Source organism: Echeneis naucrates, chromosome 9 (assembly GCF_900963305.1).
Source record: "Echeneis naucrates chromosome 9, fEcheNa1.1, whole genome shotgun sequence".
Classification (NCBI taxonomy): Eukaryota; Metazoa; Chordata; class Actinopteri; order Carangiformes; family Echeneidae; genus Echeneis; species Echeneis naucrates.
Window position 1 is genome coordinate 9,867,661 of NC_042519.1, and position 18,723 is coordinate 9,886,383.

The following is an 18,723-nucleotide window of genomic DNA, read 5'->3' on the forward strand; positions in this document are numbered from 1 at the left end:
CTTGTTCAAGGTAAGATGCACGGATGCTGGGCGTGTTGTCGCTCACAGAAACGGTGATTCAGTGCAAATGTTCATGTTGTGTGGAAGGTTTTGTGAAAAGACCCATGTGACCTGTCAAAATTAGAAAGACATTTTCAGTCCTTTGCCACCATATCATCTGTTTCTCTGAAGACATTCAAATGGGATTAAAAAAAAAAAAAAAGCAATATTATCAGTCCCCATGATGTGAAATTAATTAAAAATGAATGACTGACAACATTTTTTTTATAATTAGTTAGTCAATTGATCCCTCCATCAATCCATATACACCAGAAGTAAAACAAATACCAAATATTTTTTTTACTTCTAGCTTATTATATGCTCAAGTTTTCTCTGTTTTATATTATGACAACAAAGGTAATTGAATATATTTTGACTGAAGTTTGTTGGTAGGACAAAAGCCAAACCACTGAAAAGATTATTATACAAACATAATTGTTAAAATATCAGAATCAAGGGAGATTAGTGGTTTGCCCTATTGCTGAAATGATTAGCTGCTCAATTATCAGCTATTTGACAAACTTTACCTACAAAAAAAATTGTATTCATTAATCAATCATGCATAGATAAATCATTAAAGCCAAAACAAAATATGACCAAATGTTCTCAAGCTTTAGTTTCTCAAATATCAGATTTTCATCCTTCCTTTCTTTAAACTGAGTCTTTGGGCTTCACACTCTTGGGCAAAATGAGAGGTCAGACAATTTCAAGTGTGATGCAGTTATGGCTATTTTTCATTACTGTGGCATTCTGCTGACTAAAAGATCACAAATAATATATTTGTTAATAATGTAAATGATTGTTACATTTTTCTTTGGGATAGAGCTACTTTTTACAAACTTTCTTGTAGTTGTGAAATGCAACCGTGGTGTTATATAGGTCAGTTCTCCAACAGTAAACTTGTATTCATGAGTATTTATGTTTACAGAAATCCTGACCGTTGGGGTGCAGTAAGCTACACAACATGATCTGCTCTAGTGTGACAATATGATCTTGTTTTTTAGAATCTGTAATTGAGTCATTGCTCAGGGTGCTTTAATACTGTTGAATGATGATGATTATTCCACAAAACAGCAGCGACAAGTAATACCAGTACTAAGTCATGTATTATTCATTCCCTCAGTGTAAGCTAATCACACAGGCATTTGTTAGTTGTTGCACTGCAATTTTCAAACAATTGTACACCACATATTTCAGGAAGATATTATGTCCACAGTTTTCCTTCCAGTGAAGAGAAAAAGTGACCGATGGGTTTTAATAACATTACTGTCACCTACTTTGAGCAGAAGTATCCCTGTATCATATGGTGATGAGACTAAAGCCCATCACTGAATAGACAGGACATATTGTAAAGAAGAAAATCCGTCAAAACCAGCGCAGTCTAACAGAGCCAAAAGGCTGCACAGTCACAGTGAAGCCATGTTCCCCCCTGGGTATGCAAGAGATAGTTCTCAGCAGTATTGTGATTTTAGAATATGCACCTATTTAATTTATAATGTTTCCTTTACAGCAGACTGTTAGGTATCCCCTTTAAAATAATGTTGACTTTAACTTGACATGCTCTAAGTGGCTTTAAAGCGGCAGCCTGGGGGACAGGCTGCTAAATATTTCAGGACAAACTCATTACTGTAAATGGGTCTGTGTGTTAGCCTAGATGAGGTAGACAGGCAGCGGCAAGAGAGACAGGACAGTAATGTGCGTGCGCACGTGTGTGTGTGTGTGTATGTGTGAGCTTCTGTTTTTTCCTATATACTGATAGCTGCAGAGTCATTGTCTGCGGCAGCGCCTGGCTGAGTTCTCCCCTTGCAATACCGTGAAACACACAGGGGCTCCTCCAACATCTGCTTTGTAAAGAGCTAATGACAAGACAATAGAGACCAGATGATTTAAAGTATATTACTAATGAGGCCCTGTGTGCTGCCTGGAGAATCCTGACACAGACACACTTGCATGTACACACTCATACTTACGATAACAGATGATATGCTGGCTGGCGCATTTAGCGGTAGAGGCCCAGCAGACAATCAGTGCAGACCCTTCTGTGTATCTGCCTTTCATGCACATCAAGCGTATGGGGCCGGTGACACAATTCAAAATTATGTGAACTCGCGCACACACAGAAGCTCAATTCATATAATTACAATGTTGAGTTCCTAATCCATGGATTGAAAATCTTCCCTTTTCTGCAATGGCTGTGCATAGACCTCTTTTTAGGTGCAGAGGGGGTGTGATGATGAGGGGAAACAGTAAGAGAGAAGAAGAGAAGGAGAAATAATAAAGGACAAGCTTAACTGTTGAGGCTGTCAGTGGAGGAAAATAATATTTGTCCAGCTGGACAGGCCTTCCTTTGTACAGACTAAATGAATGTTGAGTTTCCTGTCTGCCCTGTCAAGCAGAGTGGCATAGACTGTGCGAAGCGGCGAAGAAATGGAGCGGAGTCTGGGTAGCTGTTTGGAGTTTGACAGGGATTATTAAAATCAGAGCATATGACGAGGATGAGGCGATAGGTGGAGTGTGAGAAAGCCAAATTGACACAGACACTCTCCATTACCTTCCACTTGACTCGTGTTGATGACAATGTTGATATGAGACCCAGCAACGCAGTACTGGCATGGGATTGGCTGTTAGCATGAGTGTTAAGCACCACAGGGTAGGGGGGTGGCCCTCATTTCTGAGAGACGTAGGAAGATGAGTTGTTTATTTAAAGCTTTGACGGAAGAGCAGCTCACCTCATTGTTTATTTATTTGGTCTATTTTTTGCCCCTGTGCTAACTCACTGTAGTGTCAGGAGGTGGAAATGGTTAGAGTCTGAGGCAATGAATTTTGATCTGGGTCTCCTCCCATAGCAAATGATTTCCTGAGATGATTGAAGAGCGGAGTTGAAGGAAGCGGCTTGTATTGATGAAAAGCTTCCTATTGTTTCACGTCTTTCAGGTGCAATTGATTTATGTCTCATAATAACACTGTTTGAGAAAATTTCAAATTACACTAGACCATGTCTCTCCCTCTCCTTTATGTGTGTGTGTGTGTGTGTGTGTGTGTAAATATTCTTGGTTAGTTTCTCGACAGATAACTTTGATATCACTCACACTGGTATCAGTCTATACGTTTGATTTAATTCAGACACCTGTGTTGTCTTTTGTAATGTTTTGTTTTATTTTATCCACACCATTTGTAATATTTGTACTTCCTTAAAGACTCACTTGCTCTCTTCTCACGCTCCCTCTGTCTGTATCTCTCTCGTTCCTTTCCCTGCAGTGCATTATGGAATGGCCAGGGGATTTTCCTGATGACCATTGCTTTGTGGAGCTTCTGGTTCCGGTGGTTTCCAGTGAACTGGACTTTGAACAGTTTCTAAAAGACACAGAGGAGAAACTCAATCTCAATGCCAGCAGGTCAGTCAGATCAGTAAAACAATTTGCTTACCATACCATCCTTATCTTTGTGGCCTGTCATTTTGACTTTTCCCATCTTTTTAATTGAATTCTGTGCAACTTAAATCGCAATTCATTATAAGAACATAGCACTTGTATAATAACACAAATGTTGAACAGTAACTCTGACATAATTAAAGCTTCATGTTTTCTGTAATGGATTATATTACCACTCTGATCACTGGCACACATGCGGAGGGTCCAAACTATACAAAGATTAAGGCTGAAAGTTGTCTCTCTCTGAAGGTGGGAAAACATACTCTGATGTTTTTTTATGCTGACTACCGCTGAGACAGGTTTGCAGACACCAGCAGGACTCATTTCTAAGAGAGGAGCTACCTGCATAACTGACAGGCTCACCAGTAATATTGTTTACACTTGTGGCATGTGGCAGTTTTCACACGGTGGAAATACAAAATCACGAGAATTCTGAAACATGCCCTCCATCTTTTTGTTTGACTGATTTACTTTCTGTTTAATTTTTTCTGTCTCTCTCCATATTACACCACAATCCAGTCCAGGTCCAATCATGTCAATCCCCTGAATCATCTGTATGTTTCATACTTTTTTTTTTTTTTTTTGTATTCTTTTGGGCTTTTTTGTGCCTTTATTGAAACGATGAGTAACAGAGAGGCTGAAAGGAGGGAGGGAGAGAGAGAGGGGAATGACTTGCAATGTATGTCTGCGGGTTGGAGTCAAACCCAGGAACATATGATACTTCTATGTAGGGGTGAGTGCGCGCACAACATACAGAAACAACATTAATGCTTTTCATTTAAAATAATTAAATACAAGTGTTTTTACTATGTAGCTGGGGTAAAAGGATTTTGCCCTGTATACAGATTTTTTACAAACTAGTACAAAGTCTTAAGACAGTAAATGTTACTCAAGCAGCAGTTTGGAGAACTGAGAGAAAAGATTATTTCTGTGGCTGTATGGTCTTGAATTCAAAATGCGTCAATTAAATCTACCATCTGATTACAAGTGACTCCGAAACTAAGGTAAATAAATTAGTTTCCTCAATTGAAACAGTTTTAAAATGCAGAATATAAAATGTAAAATGTGAGCTGACAATAACTGTCCTTGTATTGCGCACTATGCAGTGTCATATGAAGCATCATGAGTGCTTTATTAATATTCTAGATATACACAAGCTTGGGTACAAATATATGGCAGTGTAGAGTGAAAAAGCTTCATATGTTCATATGGTAAATGTTTTAACTGGATTTCTCTACATAACCTTCTTTTTTCACATGCGTCAATACAGACTCCTGGATTTAAAGGACTTCTATTGAACTTTTCAGAGGACTCTTAGTGAATTTAAAATGCTTATGGTGTCTTCTGTTTCTCTCTGCGTTCAGGGCTGAGCCGATGATGGCATTGAGATTCATAAAGAGGCCTTGTCAAACTTTAAAAATTATGTGACAGTATTCTTAACTGTCATGCATTTGATGGTATAACATAAGAGAAGTGTCATTCTCGCTGGTTCAGTTTGATTAATTACGCGAACAGTCCTGCTATTATGTGTAATGCCAAAAAGTTTCCTTAAATTCCACTCACATATGATATTTCTTGTTCTGTGTATGACACTGAAGACTGCAATATAGAAGTCTATCAATGACAGCACATGGGGACAGTTGGCGAGCACAAACAGATTGATAAAGAGAGTGACATTGGGCGGGAGATGATCTATATTTCAAGTCTTTTATCGTTTGTGGTGTTGTGAGGCTGAGGGCAGATGAAGAGGGACGGGCTAAATGTAGCAAGTGAACAAAGCCTCACTCTTGCACCATTACTGTCTGGGACTCATCCTTTCCTCACTCACTCTCTGTCTCCCTCCTCTTCTCTCTTTTTCTTTACTTCTTCCTAAATGGGAACATAATAATTGAAGATTCCACATCTTGAAACGAAAACCCTTGGGTAGGTAATTCAAGGCTTATTACTGAAGGCCAGGCCATTTTTCTGCTTTCTAAGCATTAAAGGGTTATTTTGTGTTCCTGCAGATGGGAGAGGGATAACCATTATGAGAACAAAGTGTCCAGATAATGGAGAATGGGGCTAAAAATAAGGCAATCCTCCTCTCGCCGTGGGGGACCACTGGTCAGTATCTCTGTCAGGCTGCAGCTAACTTCCTCCCACACTACTTCAGGACAGCCCTTTTACTCACAACACACATCCAGGAAAACAAAATCTTGCAAACTGTGTTTTCCAATCAGGGTGTGCTCCAGATGTATACACCCAAACACACATTCACAGCTCACTCACCTTCTGCGTAATTGACTTATCAGTGTGTGGGACAAATTACAGAAGTGAAGGAGAGGAAATGGAAACGGAGAAACCGGGGAGACAGATCTGCTCACACCCGTAAAGGACTTCAACCAGTTAATGGGTCAAAGTGACTGGCCTGCTCCCAGTTCTCAGATGTCAGAGATTTTCCCTAAGAGCTGGTCCCTAATTGAAGGAGATTAAGATAGGCTGACATCAGAGCTGACTTCCCCAAATTGAAATGCTGTAATCCATTAGTTTTCATCAGATGGGACAGAGGCATGGTGCAGGCTAGGGTGGGGAGTAGTGGGCCACCAGGAAAAGACCTCTAATGAAGTGTCAGCACAAGCCTGGAAACTACAGTCAGACCTCCAGTTTCACTTTGGCAAGGCAAATGGCTCTCACTAGTCGCCTGCCAATCTTGATCAGGGTACAATATCAGTGCTTTTAAATTTGATTTTGTATGTGTATATGTAAGTCGGTGCAAATGAATTTGCATAGCAGGAGTTGAAAGTCTGCTCCAATAAAATATAATATATAGAAATAAGGTTCCCTTTCCATGAGCAAAAATACCCATCTGCAGTCCCAGCAGTATGTAGTTGATTTTGTGTTTAGCTGTGCGTGACACGTGTGTTAAGTTAGTATATCAGTTGTATCGGTTCTCCGGTATCATTGGCTGGGCCGGGTGGCTGTGGGGGGGCTGGAGGGTGAAGGTACTAAGTGGGCGACAGCCTGGGCCAGAACAGGATCTGTTTTCAGCCTGTTCATTCAAGCTCATTCACTCCGTTTCCCCTCACAGAATGGGGCCCTTTGATGGAGGAGATATTTAGTTCTCAGGCGGCTGGTTTGGCACTGACTGGATCTGGGGCTTATTTGAAAAGGATCTTCCTGCCCCCGCTGCCCCCCACACCTCCTGTAGGCGAGCGAAGACAGAGCGCGACAGACAGACAGCCCCATAGCAGCCCACCCACTCTAAATTAATTCTGACAAGGAACTTAAGATAACGTCAAAGCGCTGACTAATCGCGGGATTGGGTTTCTGTAAGTCAGGGAGCTGTGAAATGTGCCATCATATCTAATAAAAGACCTCCGGTTGCTCCTTTTCTCTTTTAGTGGTGGTGAGTGTGGGGGGAGCATGGTTACGGTGTCGACTGTCTAGCTAGGCTGGTCTGAAAAACAATTAGGTTTCACTTCAGCAGTGGGAGTGTGTGTGTGTGTGTGTGTGTGTGTGTGTGTGTGTGTGTGTGTGTGTCAGTTAGGGTAAGATGATTGACATGTTTGTCAAGAGGCCTAAAGAATCTTTTCTTCCTGTTTTCCTCTCCCTCATTTCTCACTCTCTGGATCTTTTGTTGAGTTCTGCTCCACCATTTTTGCCATCATGAGTCGGTCCATTGTCGACCTTACTCAGAAAGTTGAATGGTCTTATTTTCTGTGACTCTTCTGTTTTCGGCCTTTTTTTCTCTTCCTCTTCTCTCATTCTCTTTCTGTCTCATTCCCTGGCGTCTGAGCTGTTGGCAGTAGAAGTCATCAGGTTCGGAGCTAATCCTGCCAAGTTGATTAGGCTGCAAGTAGCTTTCACACCGGCGGCCAAAAGGTCACAACATTGTAGAGAGCCGGATGGACTTCTTGACACAGACCATCCACATTGACTTTATAACTTACAGCACAAGGCCCTAAGGAGGGGTAATTGAAAGGCGAGAGTAAAGAAAAGGAAATAAGGAAAGTAAGAGTTTTGAGGAGAAAGAATGAAGGGAAGTGGGGATGTTGGGGGGGGGGGGCAAGACTTCAAAGTATATATCTGAAGCAAGTGCTGTTTCTGTAGCCATTAAGAGTACACTGTTTTGCTGAGTGAAGGCAAGAGTGAGATGATTGGGACTGGAATGAGTGCGAAGCTTAAAAGCTATTCTCTTTCCTGTCTTTGTTCATGGCCTCACATGTTTTTCAAGTCAAACCTCCATTTCTGCTGTGTCCACATATGGCAGAGTTCCAGAGACTGCAGTTACCGCTCACCGAGTCCCGGACTAAAAAGGTGTCCCTCTGAAGCTGCAGTATAATCTCACCTCAGCTAGTCCGTGTACATTCTGCTTTTTTAATGAACTTCAGAGAGTCAGTGAAAAGTGAGCTACAGATGGGAGCTCATTTGAAACCTGCTGTCTCTGTGAAGTCCTGGGGTAGAGCCCAGAACGAACATCCCTGTTTATGACATACCATAAATACACATACAATGCTCTCTGCTGCCATTTAATCTTCTCCGAAGTTTGATCATGAGACATGGCATGTGACACAAATGCATGCAAAAATTGGGTTTCTTAAGTGTATGTTTCGTTTTTTTTTTTTTTTTATCCCTCCTAAACGGTCTTGAAAAAGAGAAAGAGAAAATGTAACAGGAAAAATGGAACTGTACTTTTTCTCACAAAGTCATCACCGTATTACCCCCCAGGGAAACCAGAGCCAGAGTTCACGCAAACAAACCAGCATCTGAACAGTCCTTTGGGTTGTTTAAAGTGGTTCTATTAATTTTACACATTGTGCCATCAGCATCTTGGCTTTGGCCTTGCTGAAGTTGTGTTTTAGTAGCTTGTTAATGCAAAAAGGGGAAAGACTTGTACAGCAATAGAAAAAAAAACCCCACTCAGACTGAGAAAGTAAGGTGAAAAATAACATAAATAACTACGTAAATGAACTGATTTAGTGGTCTTGGGCAACAGTCACTCTAAACACAGCTACTTAATAATACAGGTTTCTGTCAGTCAGCATGTTGGTGTCGAGAATAAAATGAGATGCATCATTTGGCCTGAAGAAGAACAAGAAGAAACGAGAGAGGGAGAAAGATAGTTAAAGAGGGAGAACGATAGCATTAGGCAGTGTTCAATCTAGGGGATAGTGGTTTGTAACAGTCTATAACATTTTATCCCCTTGCGTTTTTCCCCACTGAAATGAAAGTGTGTCAGATTGAACGGTTATTTAATGTGTTGCCATTGTAAGACATCTGGATGTGTTCATGGCCCAGAAGCAGGCAGGAGGTGGTTTATAGACCTGCGGTAGGGGATGAGCAGGGATGTGTGATGGGGAAAAGGCACTTTGGCTAAGTACCATACACTAACACACATTCACACACACACACACACACACACACACATACACACATATGTTTAGGAGACAAAGATGTAACTGCAACTAATTTATATTTTCATTACCTCCTGATTATTTGTTGTGACGTATTATCTTGCTTTATTTTGTTTGAAAATCCATCAGAAAAAAACATATATAAGATCAGGTTGACTGCCATACACCATCACACAGCTTTGTGCACACACTCCTCACAATAGCTGTGTTCCCAATATCATAACATGTTTAATTATGCAGGTATGTAGGCCTACACACACACACACATACTGTGTTACATGGATAAATATATATGCATTGATTTGCATGGAAATGACTAAACATGCCGAGCCCGTAGATGTCATTTCTAATCTGTCATATTAAAGGGGAAACGGAATAGCTGATGCAGTCTGTTAAAATCAAAAGAGCTGTGTTTGTGTGCATGCATGTGTGTGTCAAGGAGACGAGTAAGACGTGAAATGGCAAGAGCGTGCGTCTCAGATGCTTGCAGACGCCACTTCACACCAGATGCTTAGCACACACTCACACACTGATATATCGATGTCTGTGTTCATTACTGTTGATGTTTCAGTATCTGTCTTCTCATGGTAAAGGCACTGAATGGGAGTGAGGGAAAGCTAAATGCGATACGCTATGCCGGTCCATGTGTATCTTCAATATGGTTTATATGTGTGCAATTATAACGTGACTTGTTTCCTGCATTGTTCTGCTGCATAGCAGTGTCTTCATCTGTGGGTAAGCTTAATCTCTCAAAAGTCAGTCTCTTCACTGGCCCAGCAGATTTTGACAGTTGGAAGGACTTTATTCAGTCACAACTGAGTAAGGGAGGATTTTAGTTGAACAGGAATATGTTAAACTTGTTCTGGTAAAGATGGCATGGAGTAGGATATCCAATGGACCAGCTCTTTCAACCATTTTCATATTTCTCCTTCCTTTTGAAGCTGGAAATGGCCCGGTTGCTTTTGTTGATTATCATTTTCTCTCTGAGTCTGAGCTTGGTCACGCATATGGTTTAATAGCTCACAGCTCTTACACTGTACACATCATATCTACTTTTATTCCTCAGCATTGAACAGCAGCTAAAAGAGATCCAGAGCACAGTGGGAGACGTCCAGATGGGGGAACGTCCACCGAGCCCTTCAGAGTGCCTGCAGTGGTTCAACATCAGAATGCACAGCAAAGTCAGGCCTGTTTCCACAGGACATCAAGAGCTCATGGATTTCTTTAAAGCTTTGGTAATGCATCACAATGTTAACAACACATGACTGATACTGATGATAATAACAGTTCTTTGAAAACATTTTTATAAGGACGCTTTGCCAGGCTTTGTTGCACTGTAGCTAATGAAAGATTCAATTGCACAACCTCAGATAGTTTTTCTTTATCCTTCATTTCTCTGTTCCATTCAGCAACAGTACCTGAGATCTGAAGAAGAAGGGAAAGAGGAGGTGACTCTTCAGCTACTGCTCAATCTGTCTGCCCAGTGTGGGGTCTTATTTCCTTCTACCCCTTCTTGTTCCTCCACATCTTGCTCCATTCCTGCTAAACCGACTGCCTCCTCCAGCTACTTGCTACATACAGTCAGAGATGAAGACGCATTTGAGGTGATTCTGAAACTTTCATTATTTGATTATTAGTGGACTTTTAAACTTAACCTCCAATTTATTTCCTTAAGATTCAGGCGGCATGGGATGATGTGCGTCTCCAGCTGCGCCGCCACCTGTTGGACCGACTGTCTTTTCGCACCCCACAGCATTCTGAATTCAGCCATATCTTCTTTCTGTCCATCCCTGAGCGAGTCTACTGTTTGCAACAGCTATTCTTTCTCTATCCAAAGTCTGAGGTGCTCACACATTACCAGGTAGATTAAAATAAAGTTTTTTCCACTGCACTAATTCACTCATGAGATTGTTCGCTAAATTGCAGACCAACACGGATTTTCCAGTAATATGTTATTTGATCAGCCGGTGTTAGCTGGGATTGGCTCCAGCACCCCCTGCGACCTAGAAACACATAAACAGTAGAAGTTGAATGAATGAATGAATGCTATTTTTATTTCAATTATCCAGGGAATAAGAATCCAATGTGTAGAGACCATCCTGCACTCAACTCTGAACTCCAGCCCAAGTTGTGAGACTGGCTTTGACAGACTGGCTATGGGTTTCCGTTTGGTGATTCCAGTTCTGACACAAGCTCTAACAGAGGAGCTCCAAGTCCTCTCGAAACTGGCAGAACCACACACCATCCTGGGTTTTCTTAATGCAGCTTATCTCAACATTGTGGCCCAAGAACTGGCCTCACTGGTAGAGAGAGAATGTGAGTTGGCCCTGAGAGACAACACCACGCTCAGCGGCAAGATAAAAAAATATTCAGCCAAGTCCCGTGCAACTGTGGGTAAGTAATGCAACTTTTTAGAATTTTTATTTGCTTTATCTGCTAGATCTGTTCTTGTGTTTAGTCGTTCTTAAGGGTTTATTTAGATGTGCCATTTTTACTTTTGTGTTACTTTCCAACTTTATAGTGTGCAGTGATCTACCAGAGCCAAGGCCTTTTCTAAGTGATTGTCAGTAACTGCTGTTGCCATTGTAATTGCTTTCTTTTTACTGCCCTCCCTCCCATCTGCCTTACTTTCTTCTTTACCAACAAAAAGAGAGGAGTAGCATTTTGAGGGGCCAAGGCCTCTTTTGAAACTACTTCTAAACACTATTTACAACATACCTTGCCTATAAGGCCCGGATTTCAAGAAAGGTCCAAGCCATGTGCAAGGTCTGTCTATAGTGTGTTTAAGCTACTGTTCATGTAATTCCTCTTTTCAACTTTTCCACTTAAGGCAACGTTTACTTTTCTTCAACAAAACACCATTTATTGAGGGACAGCTCTTTATTTTGAACTTCCTCAGTATATATTTAAATGGAGAAGGCATATTTTTGTACAAAGCACGAGTTGTTGTCTTTTCAGTTGCGTTACTGCACAATGTGTCAATACAAACTCTGGCCCTCCACTTATATGAACCTTTTATTTCTTAACAAAATTTCTATCACTGTGCCGCAGCAAGGGTATTTCTCTATTTTATTTTATTATTGGTTGCAGGTGTTTTTGTTGTTCATATGTTATCCAGATCTGCTAGTTTCTTCACAAGCATTTTCTTTCTCACCCTCTCCTTCTCTTTCTCGTTTGGGATGTCTGATTTTTAGTTATTCTTCTGCCTCCTTCAGTAATAATGATGTATGTAATGAAAGTAGTTTATTTGCCGTGGAGGCAAGGCTCAGTGTATTGGAAGTCCTCCTCTGCTTTTCTACAGTTTCTGAGCAGCCCTAAACCCCAGGGTGGCATCTATACACAGTCAAGACATAAGACTGTGTTCATACCCAGATTTGTTTGGAAGAAAGTCTTTAAATCTAGCAACAGTGATCAGTGAACTTGGCAACATTTCAGGTTATACATACATCCTTATAAAACCTGTTTGCACCCAAACTTCAATGTAGTGACGTGGAATTAGGCTCACCAATGGTAGAAATATGATCACACACAGTGAACCTGTGTCATTCCTGATTATAAGGCTGGCACCACTGTTGTGATACACTTTGTCAAGTTCATTAATGTCTTACTTTTTGAACAGTCATATAGCCGTGTAGGAAGAGAAGCAGGAGCAGTTGACAAAAAGCTTGGGCAAGGTTAAATATTCCTTTTTACCTTGTTTTACAATGGGATGGATATTTAAGAGAAACAAACAAAATGGAGTAGTACTTTTAATATTTGCCTCTTGTGTCACCGAGATATGACGTGACGTGATGTTATAGACTGAAACAAGAGAATGGCACAGACCCACACACGCCGTGTCACTTTTGATACTTAATTCCTCCCATATTCTCTTTGTTTGTTTCGTATTGGCCTATTTGCAGCTTGCTGAGGGTAAAGATTCACAGTTAAAAAAATATAAAGCGTGAGAGCCATTGTTTACTTTTTTAAAATGGTGCACATGTCAGCTTCCCTGTGGAACGGAGAGAAGAGTGCTTTTACATCTGCCATTCTTCGATAAACACAGCACCAGCCTTGCTTCTTTTTGTTCCCTCCCTCTCTCCCTCCCTCCCTCCCTCCATCTCTTTCTATCCATCTCCCTCTCTGTTTTTTACTTTCCCTCTCCTTAAACGTGAGATGAGAGGAGGCAGCCAGGATAATTGGCCATGCGTCAGTTGGGCTGTTTGATCACGTAACGCGGCGGAGGCTACACACCTACGTGCCGCTCAACAAACCGTCAAATGTAGCACCGGAGGCAGAACACGGCTCCAAAGGGAGCGGGGGACCCGTGCTGTGTAATGATGGTAAAATGGAGCAGTTTTGCCTTTGCTGGTTTTTACGTGTGTGTATGTGTTTGTGTGTGTGTGTGTGTGTGTGTGTGTGTGTGTGTTTGACTATCAGCTGCAACACAGCTTTGAGGGCTACAACTGGGATTACATTTTTGTGTTGTTCATGTTTTAAGTCCCCCCAAAAAGCTCTATAACCCACATACCCACCACCCAAATGCCCGTGGCTCCTAAAGAGCCAAAGCTTGAACATTAATGCATAATCTGCTTTCACACTTTACTGTCTATACTACAGTATATGCCATGCCCATAATTGTCAAGACAATTATGACAGTGGTTTTAAAAAAAAGTAATTCTATTTTCATAAGCATCAAATGACTTCTTAGATCTCTCGCTCCTTCCCTGCTGTGTTATTGTTTATTCTGCTGTAGAGGCAGGCGGTAGGTATATTTTGATAAGAGCCATGCCAGGGAGACTGTGCAGGCTCCCAAGGGAGCAGCACTGTCTGTACCATCAGCCACTGTCAAACCACTGAACCATTTAACAGCGTTCACGGAAAGATCTGCCTCCTCTTTTAACCCCACCGACTCAAAGGTAGGTTCTGACATTGTACCTAGACAGATGTGAAGGGGTTCATCCCTTTTTTTTCTGTCTCTCTTTTTCTCTCTTCCTTTTCTTTACTCCATCTCTGTTCTGTCCACTTGCTTTCTCTTTTTTTTTTTCTTTCCCAATTTTCCTGTAGTTTTCCAAGTGTAATGGTGGTGAGCAATGGGACTTGGGAGTGGGTGGTAGACAGGTTGGCTGGTCAGGAACAATACAGGCTTTAAACCTCACTGACACACCTCACTGAGTCTGCAGGGGAGTGGGTGAGCCAAGTTTATATGTGAGTGTGTGTTTGTTTGTGTGCCACATTTGTCAAAATGAAGCCCTTAGCACTCCGCAGTTATGCTGGGATAACAGTAAAAGGCCACCAATTACAGTCCTCACAATTCTCAAACTTAACGATTGTCTACATTAGGTCAAATTTATCCATTGAAATTACCCACTTTTTCTCTCAACAGTGTTTCTGGGCATTGCTTCCGTTGACACAAGCAAAATTTGGATAACCTTCATACGGTGTTGGAATGATTCTGTGTGAAGTGATGGCCTAAACACCAGTGCATACACACCAACACTGCCTAAACCATTTGCTATGGAGCATTTTCAGTGTATTTGTAATTACTCACCAAATGCTTGTGTGTGAGTGGCTATCTAGGTGAATATGCAAGTGCACACGTGTTTTCAATTCCCATTGAGCGTGTGTCATGTGCACGTCTGCCCATTTGTCTTTGGGTCATTGCTATGTTTGTGCGCTAATTTCTGTCTTACTTATTGAATTGCATAATCAAGATTCATTTAATACCTTCCTTTAAAAATGCATCATTAGATTTCCATATGGCATCAGTGATTTGCATATGTATGCATAGGAGATCCGTGTTTTTGTAGGACATCAAAAGCTTTCATTCCAACTTCATTGCATGCACACACACATACAATTTATTCCTTAACAGTGGACCACAGGAGTGATGTTGAAGTTGTGAAATTCTGTTCAAACACTTCAAAACCCCATTTTGATAGCACTGATTTGAATTCCACTTCCACTAATTTTCCAATATATGACGATGTCGGCAGCTCCCTATAGATAAAAAAGGGTTGAGTTAGAACATGTATAGCAAGCACACCCCCCCACCTCACCCAAACCCTCCCTCGCCCTTTCTGGCTCTTTGAACTCTTTCTCAGAGAAAGCACAGCAGCCTATTCAGTGGGGAGAGAGGTTCTGTAGTGACGCGAGATAGCTAGGCTGAGGCTCTGACTGGCATTGGAGGTGCTTGTGGGGATTGAGGCTACTTGGGAATGGCGTTTGTTAATATTTAATAAGAGCAGCTCCTCACTAGATCATATCTCTGCCTGAGTTTATACACACTGTCAGCCGGGGACGTGCACCCGCATGCTGCCATGTAATTATGTGCAGGGTAGGAGGGTTTGTGTGTGTCTGTATGTACATGTGCTGTAATGCTTCCAGTTCATGGATGATTTTTTTTTTTTTTTTTTTTTTTTTTTTTTACGCCGCTCTCTTCCTGTCCTTGTAGATGCTGAGAGGGCCTTGTTTAAGAAAGTTACCACACAAGCAAGTGGTTGTTTACTAATCTTAATGAGAAGAACTTTGCTCTTTTGTTGTGTCCATGTTTGTGTGTGTGTGTGTGTGTGTGTGTGTGTGTGTGTGTCAGTGTTCATTTTCTCTAAATCATGGTCCAATGAAATCACAGAAAAGATGTTTCATGGCCCTTGAGAATGTGTATTATGCATGCCATTTATTTTTTTTCCCCATTTCCTCCGAGTGGTCACAATAGCTTTTGTGTATCACTCTTGAAAAGCTCAAGGATATGAACATTTTCCTGGCATCCCCTATTGAGAAAGTGCAGACAAAAATGGCTTGCTTATTGAGAGCAGCCAGCACGCCGTGATGAAGAATCAGTGTGATTCGCCGAGGGCTTGAAAACAATAATGCAAACAAGGGCACTAAACAAGTGGGTTTTAATGAAATGCTCCCATCAAGACAATACATATCTCAGTGTTCTTCACCCAGGCTGCTTGGTTCAAGTGTGCCGGGGAAGCCAGAGAAATCTTAACCCCTATTTTACTGTTACTGCAGCATTCATCACAATGAGACCCAAAAACAAAGACAGATGCAGAGGAGGTCAGAAGAAACAAATATAAAGCAGGAGAAGGTTTTTGTTCCTGTGATACCCTGTCATAACAAAAACATCGCCATCAACGCTACACCTCCTTCTTGGCAAGGCAACTTAATTGAGATATCACATATTGCTGCTTTCCCCTTCTGTGAAGGGCAGGTGGCCCCTGCTGTGGACTGGTTGGACAGCACCCAGGGATAGAGCCACAAGAGACCAGGGCTAGGGTGATTTGTGTATTCGTGTGTGTGTGTGTCAGGGTGTGTATTAGGGGAATCACAGCAGGAGGCCTCTCATAATAAGGCTGTCTGAGCGAGCAGTGGGCCGCAACTGACGAAGAGGACCCCAGCTGTCACAGGGCCTGGCAGGTGGTCCGCAGTGGCTCATAGCCTCCTTCTACCCACATACGCATGCATACAAGCACAGAGGTACCCCAAGGCACCCACACGACCCTGCCTGACACCCTATGAGATGAACACACAAGGAGGCATGGATACATAGAAAAACACAGTCACAGAAAGAAACAAACAGAAGTGCTCAAGAGCACTTCATAGTATTCCACCCTTGGACTAAAGCTCCTTGATAAGAAGTAGTACACAAAAACACATACACAAAAGACAGGGATGGACGGGTCTATTTTGACATTTAAGTAGCTAATTATAGTGGTTACCATTTGTAGCAGTGGGCCAAGAAATAAACGTAATAGCCTCTGCAGGAGTTGTCAAGTCATGTCCAGGTTTCTATAGGTGTATTGCTTTCACTGTGTGCCTTGCCTTTAGCAATTCTTTCGCAGTTTGAATTTTTTTGAGTTCAAGGACTTCAGGCCTTTTTTAGGAAAGGAAATATTGTTCTTTGGCAATTTAGTTTCCAACTAGGGCACAATCCCCTCTGGAGTCACACAAGGGTTAATGTTTGACATCCTTACATTTTTACTATCAATATGGGCTTCTGTTGAAATGGAAAGGGCAATGATTTTAGATATCAAAACCTATTTAAAGGTTGAAGAGTCCTACAGCATATGTAACAAAAAGTATATGAGCCTTTCGTGGCTCCAGAGAGAGCTGGGGGAAGATAATTAAACTGCTGCCAGTGGCTTAACTCGTGGCAGTCCTGGTTAGAGCTGAAGAGACCTGCTGAAAATGAACAAAATCTGTGTGCTTGGCGCTTACCACTATAGTTTCCTCTTCTTCTCATTTTGAGGTTTGCACCTTAGTATGTGACGAGACTATAAGCACTGGAGTTGCATCATGGGTTTGAGAAGACTACTGCAAATAAAACGGGCAATTTTTCTACTATGTAGGTAACCAAATCTGCATAGTTCTCTATTGCCTCTTCGCTATGATCCCATCAACCCACAGTTTCAGAGCATTAAATGAACAGATGTGGTAGCATTAAAGACAAATTAAAAAAAGTGCTTTTACTGCACAGAAAAGTGCCCTTGGAGGCATTGAACCAAGGCATAAATTTGGATGTTTTTTTTTTGACTGGAATATAAGTTTTAGCAATCACATCACATCCGTCTTTTATCATCTCAGATGGAGTCTGAGATTTCATGTCGAGACACTTATCTTAAAAATCTGAAGTACACTTTTGTTTTCAGCTGGCTATATCAATGTTAGCGTTATTTGACATGTTTTAGGGAGAACAAATTTGTCCAAAATGCTGCCTCTAGGTTGCTTATAAAAGCGGAGACACAAACACAATCACTTTTTTATTTTTGTCCTTTTCATGTTCTTATTCAGTACATAAAGTATATTTTATTTTGTATGTGTAAGATGTGCTTTCCTTCAGAAGTGAGTCCTTCCTTATCACTGTGGATCTAATGAAACCAAACTAGAGGATGCTGTACATGTATTTGCCACCCCCCCCCCCCCCCCCCCAAAAAAAAAAAAAAAAAAAAACAACCTCATCTCCACATGATAAGATACTGGGTGGTGTGGTAAGAGAAGTAAACCACCCCTCTGATGGTCTGATTTACACTACAGACAGACAAAATGAGAGAAAGAGAGGGAAATGAGGGATGGAGGATGAGAGGGGGAAGAGAAACTGTGCTGGAGAGAAATTAAATCAGTGGCTAAATTATTGCATGATTGCCCATTCCCCAAAGACTTGGGCATCATTTGGTAGAAAGTGTCTAATAATTGCTTTTCGGCCATGTCAGACACATGCAATTCCCCCTACTAATGGCTCTGTTAGGAAGAATTGGGCCTCCTGGGTCAGAGAAGGACAGGAAATAGCCAGACGACAAAAAGCACCCTACGCCTTTCTCCTTTTTTTTCGCAGATAAACGAGGGAACAGCAGAGAGAAAGAGAGAGAGGGAGAGAGGTGGTAGGAAGGAGAGAGTGTGTATGTGAGCGAAGAGGAAATGAAGTGGCAATAAGTGCAGCCAAAGGGGAAATGCTCTTCACCGTGAGTTTAATACATCAGACTGGGGATTTGGCAGCCCGCCACACAGCAATTGTTTACCTTTTTGCTCACTGGCTGCATCTGTTCTGTTTTGTAAACGGCACTAAACTATTCGCCCGTAAACACCGGAATCAATAACAACTGCTAAGGGAATTCCCTTATCCCGCCCCTCCCTCTCTTTCCCTCCCTTTCTTCCTCATGTTTTCATCCCTTACCACCACCCCTTTCCCTTCCTCTAGATCTCGTCCTGTCTCCTCTCTCTCTCTCTGTTCCCTGCCAGTCAAGTGCAGTGTGGGTGTGTATGTGAGACAGAGTGTGTGCTGTGGAGCTGATGGTGAAACCTGCAGGAGAGACAGACAAGGAAGAGACTGATGGCTCGCCAAAAATACCTGCTCGATTTGTTTTGTTTTTTTCCTTTTG

The 18,723-nt window shown here is 41.7% G+C and overlaps 1 protein-coding gene across 1 annotated transcript in view; it reads left to right on the plus strand.

Moving 5' to 3' along the window:
* The first annotated feature begins 3,303 nt into the window (after positions 1-3,303).
* Positions 3,304-18,723, plus strand: part of kiaa0825 (KIAA0825 ortholog) — a 102,302-nt gene continuing 86,882 nt past the window's right edge. Inside the window, exons 1-5 of the mRNA XM_029511255.1 lie at positions 3,304-3,434; positions 9,930-10,098; positions 10,273-10,467; positions 10,539-10,724; positions 10,933-11,257. Of these exons, the coding sequence (XP_029367115.1) occupies positions 3,304-3,434; positions 9,930-10,098; positions 10,273-10,467; positions 10,539-10,724; positions 10,933-11,257 (1,006 nt within the window). The remainder of the gene's footprint in view (positions 3,435-9,929; positions 10,099-10,272; positions 10,468-10,538; positions 10,725-10,932; positions 11,258-18,723) is intronic.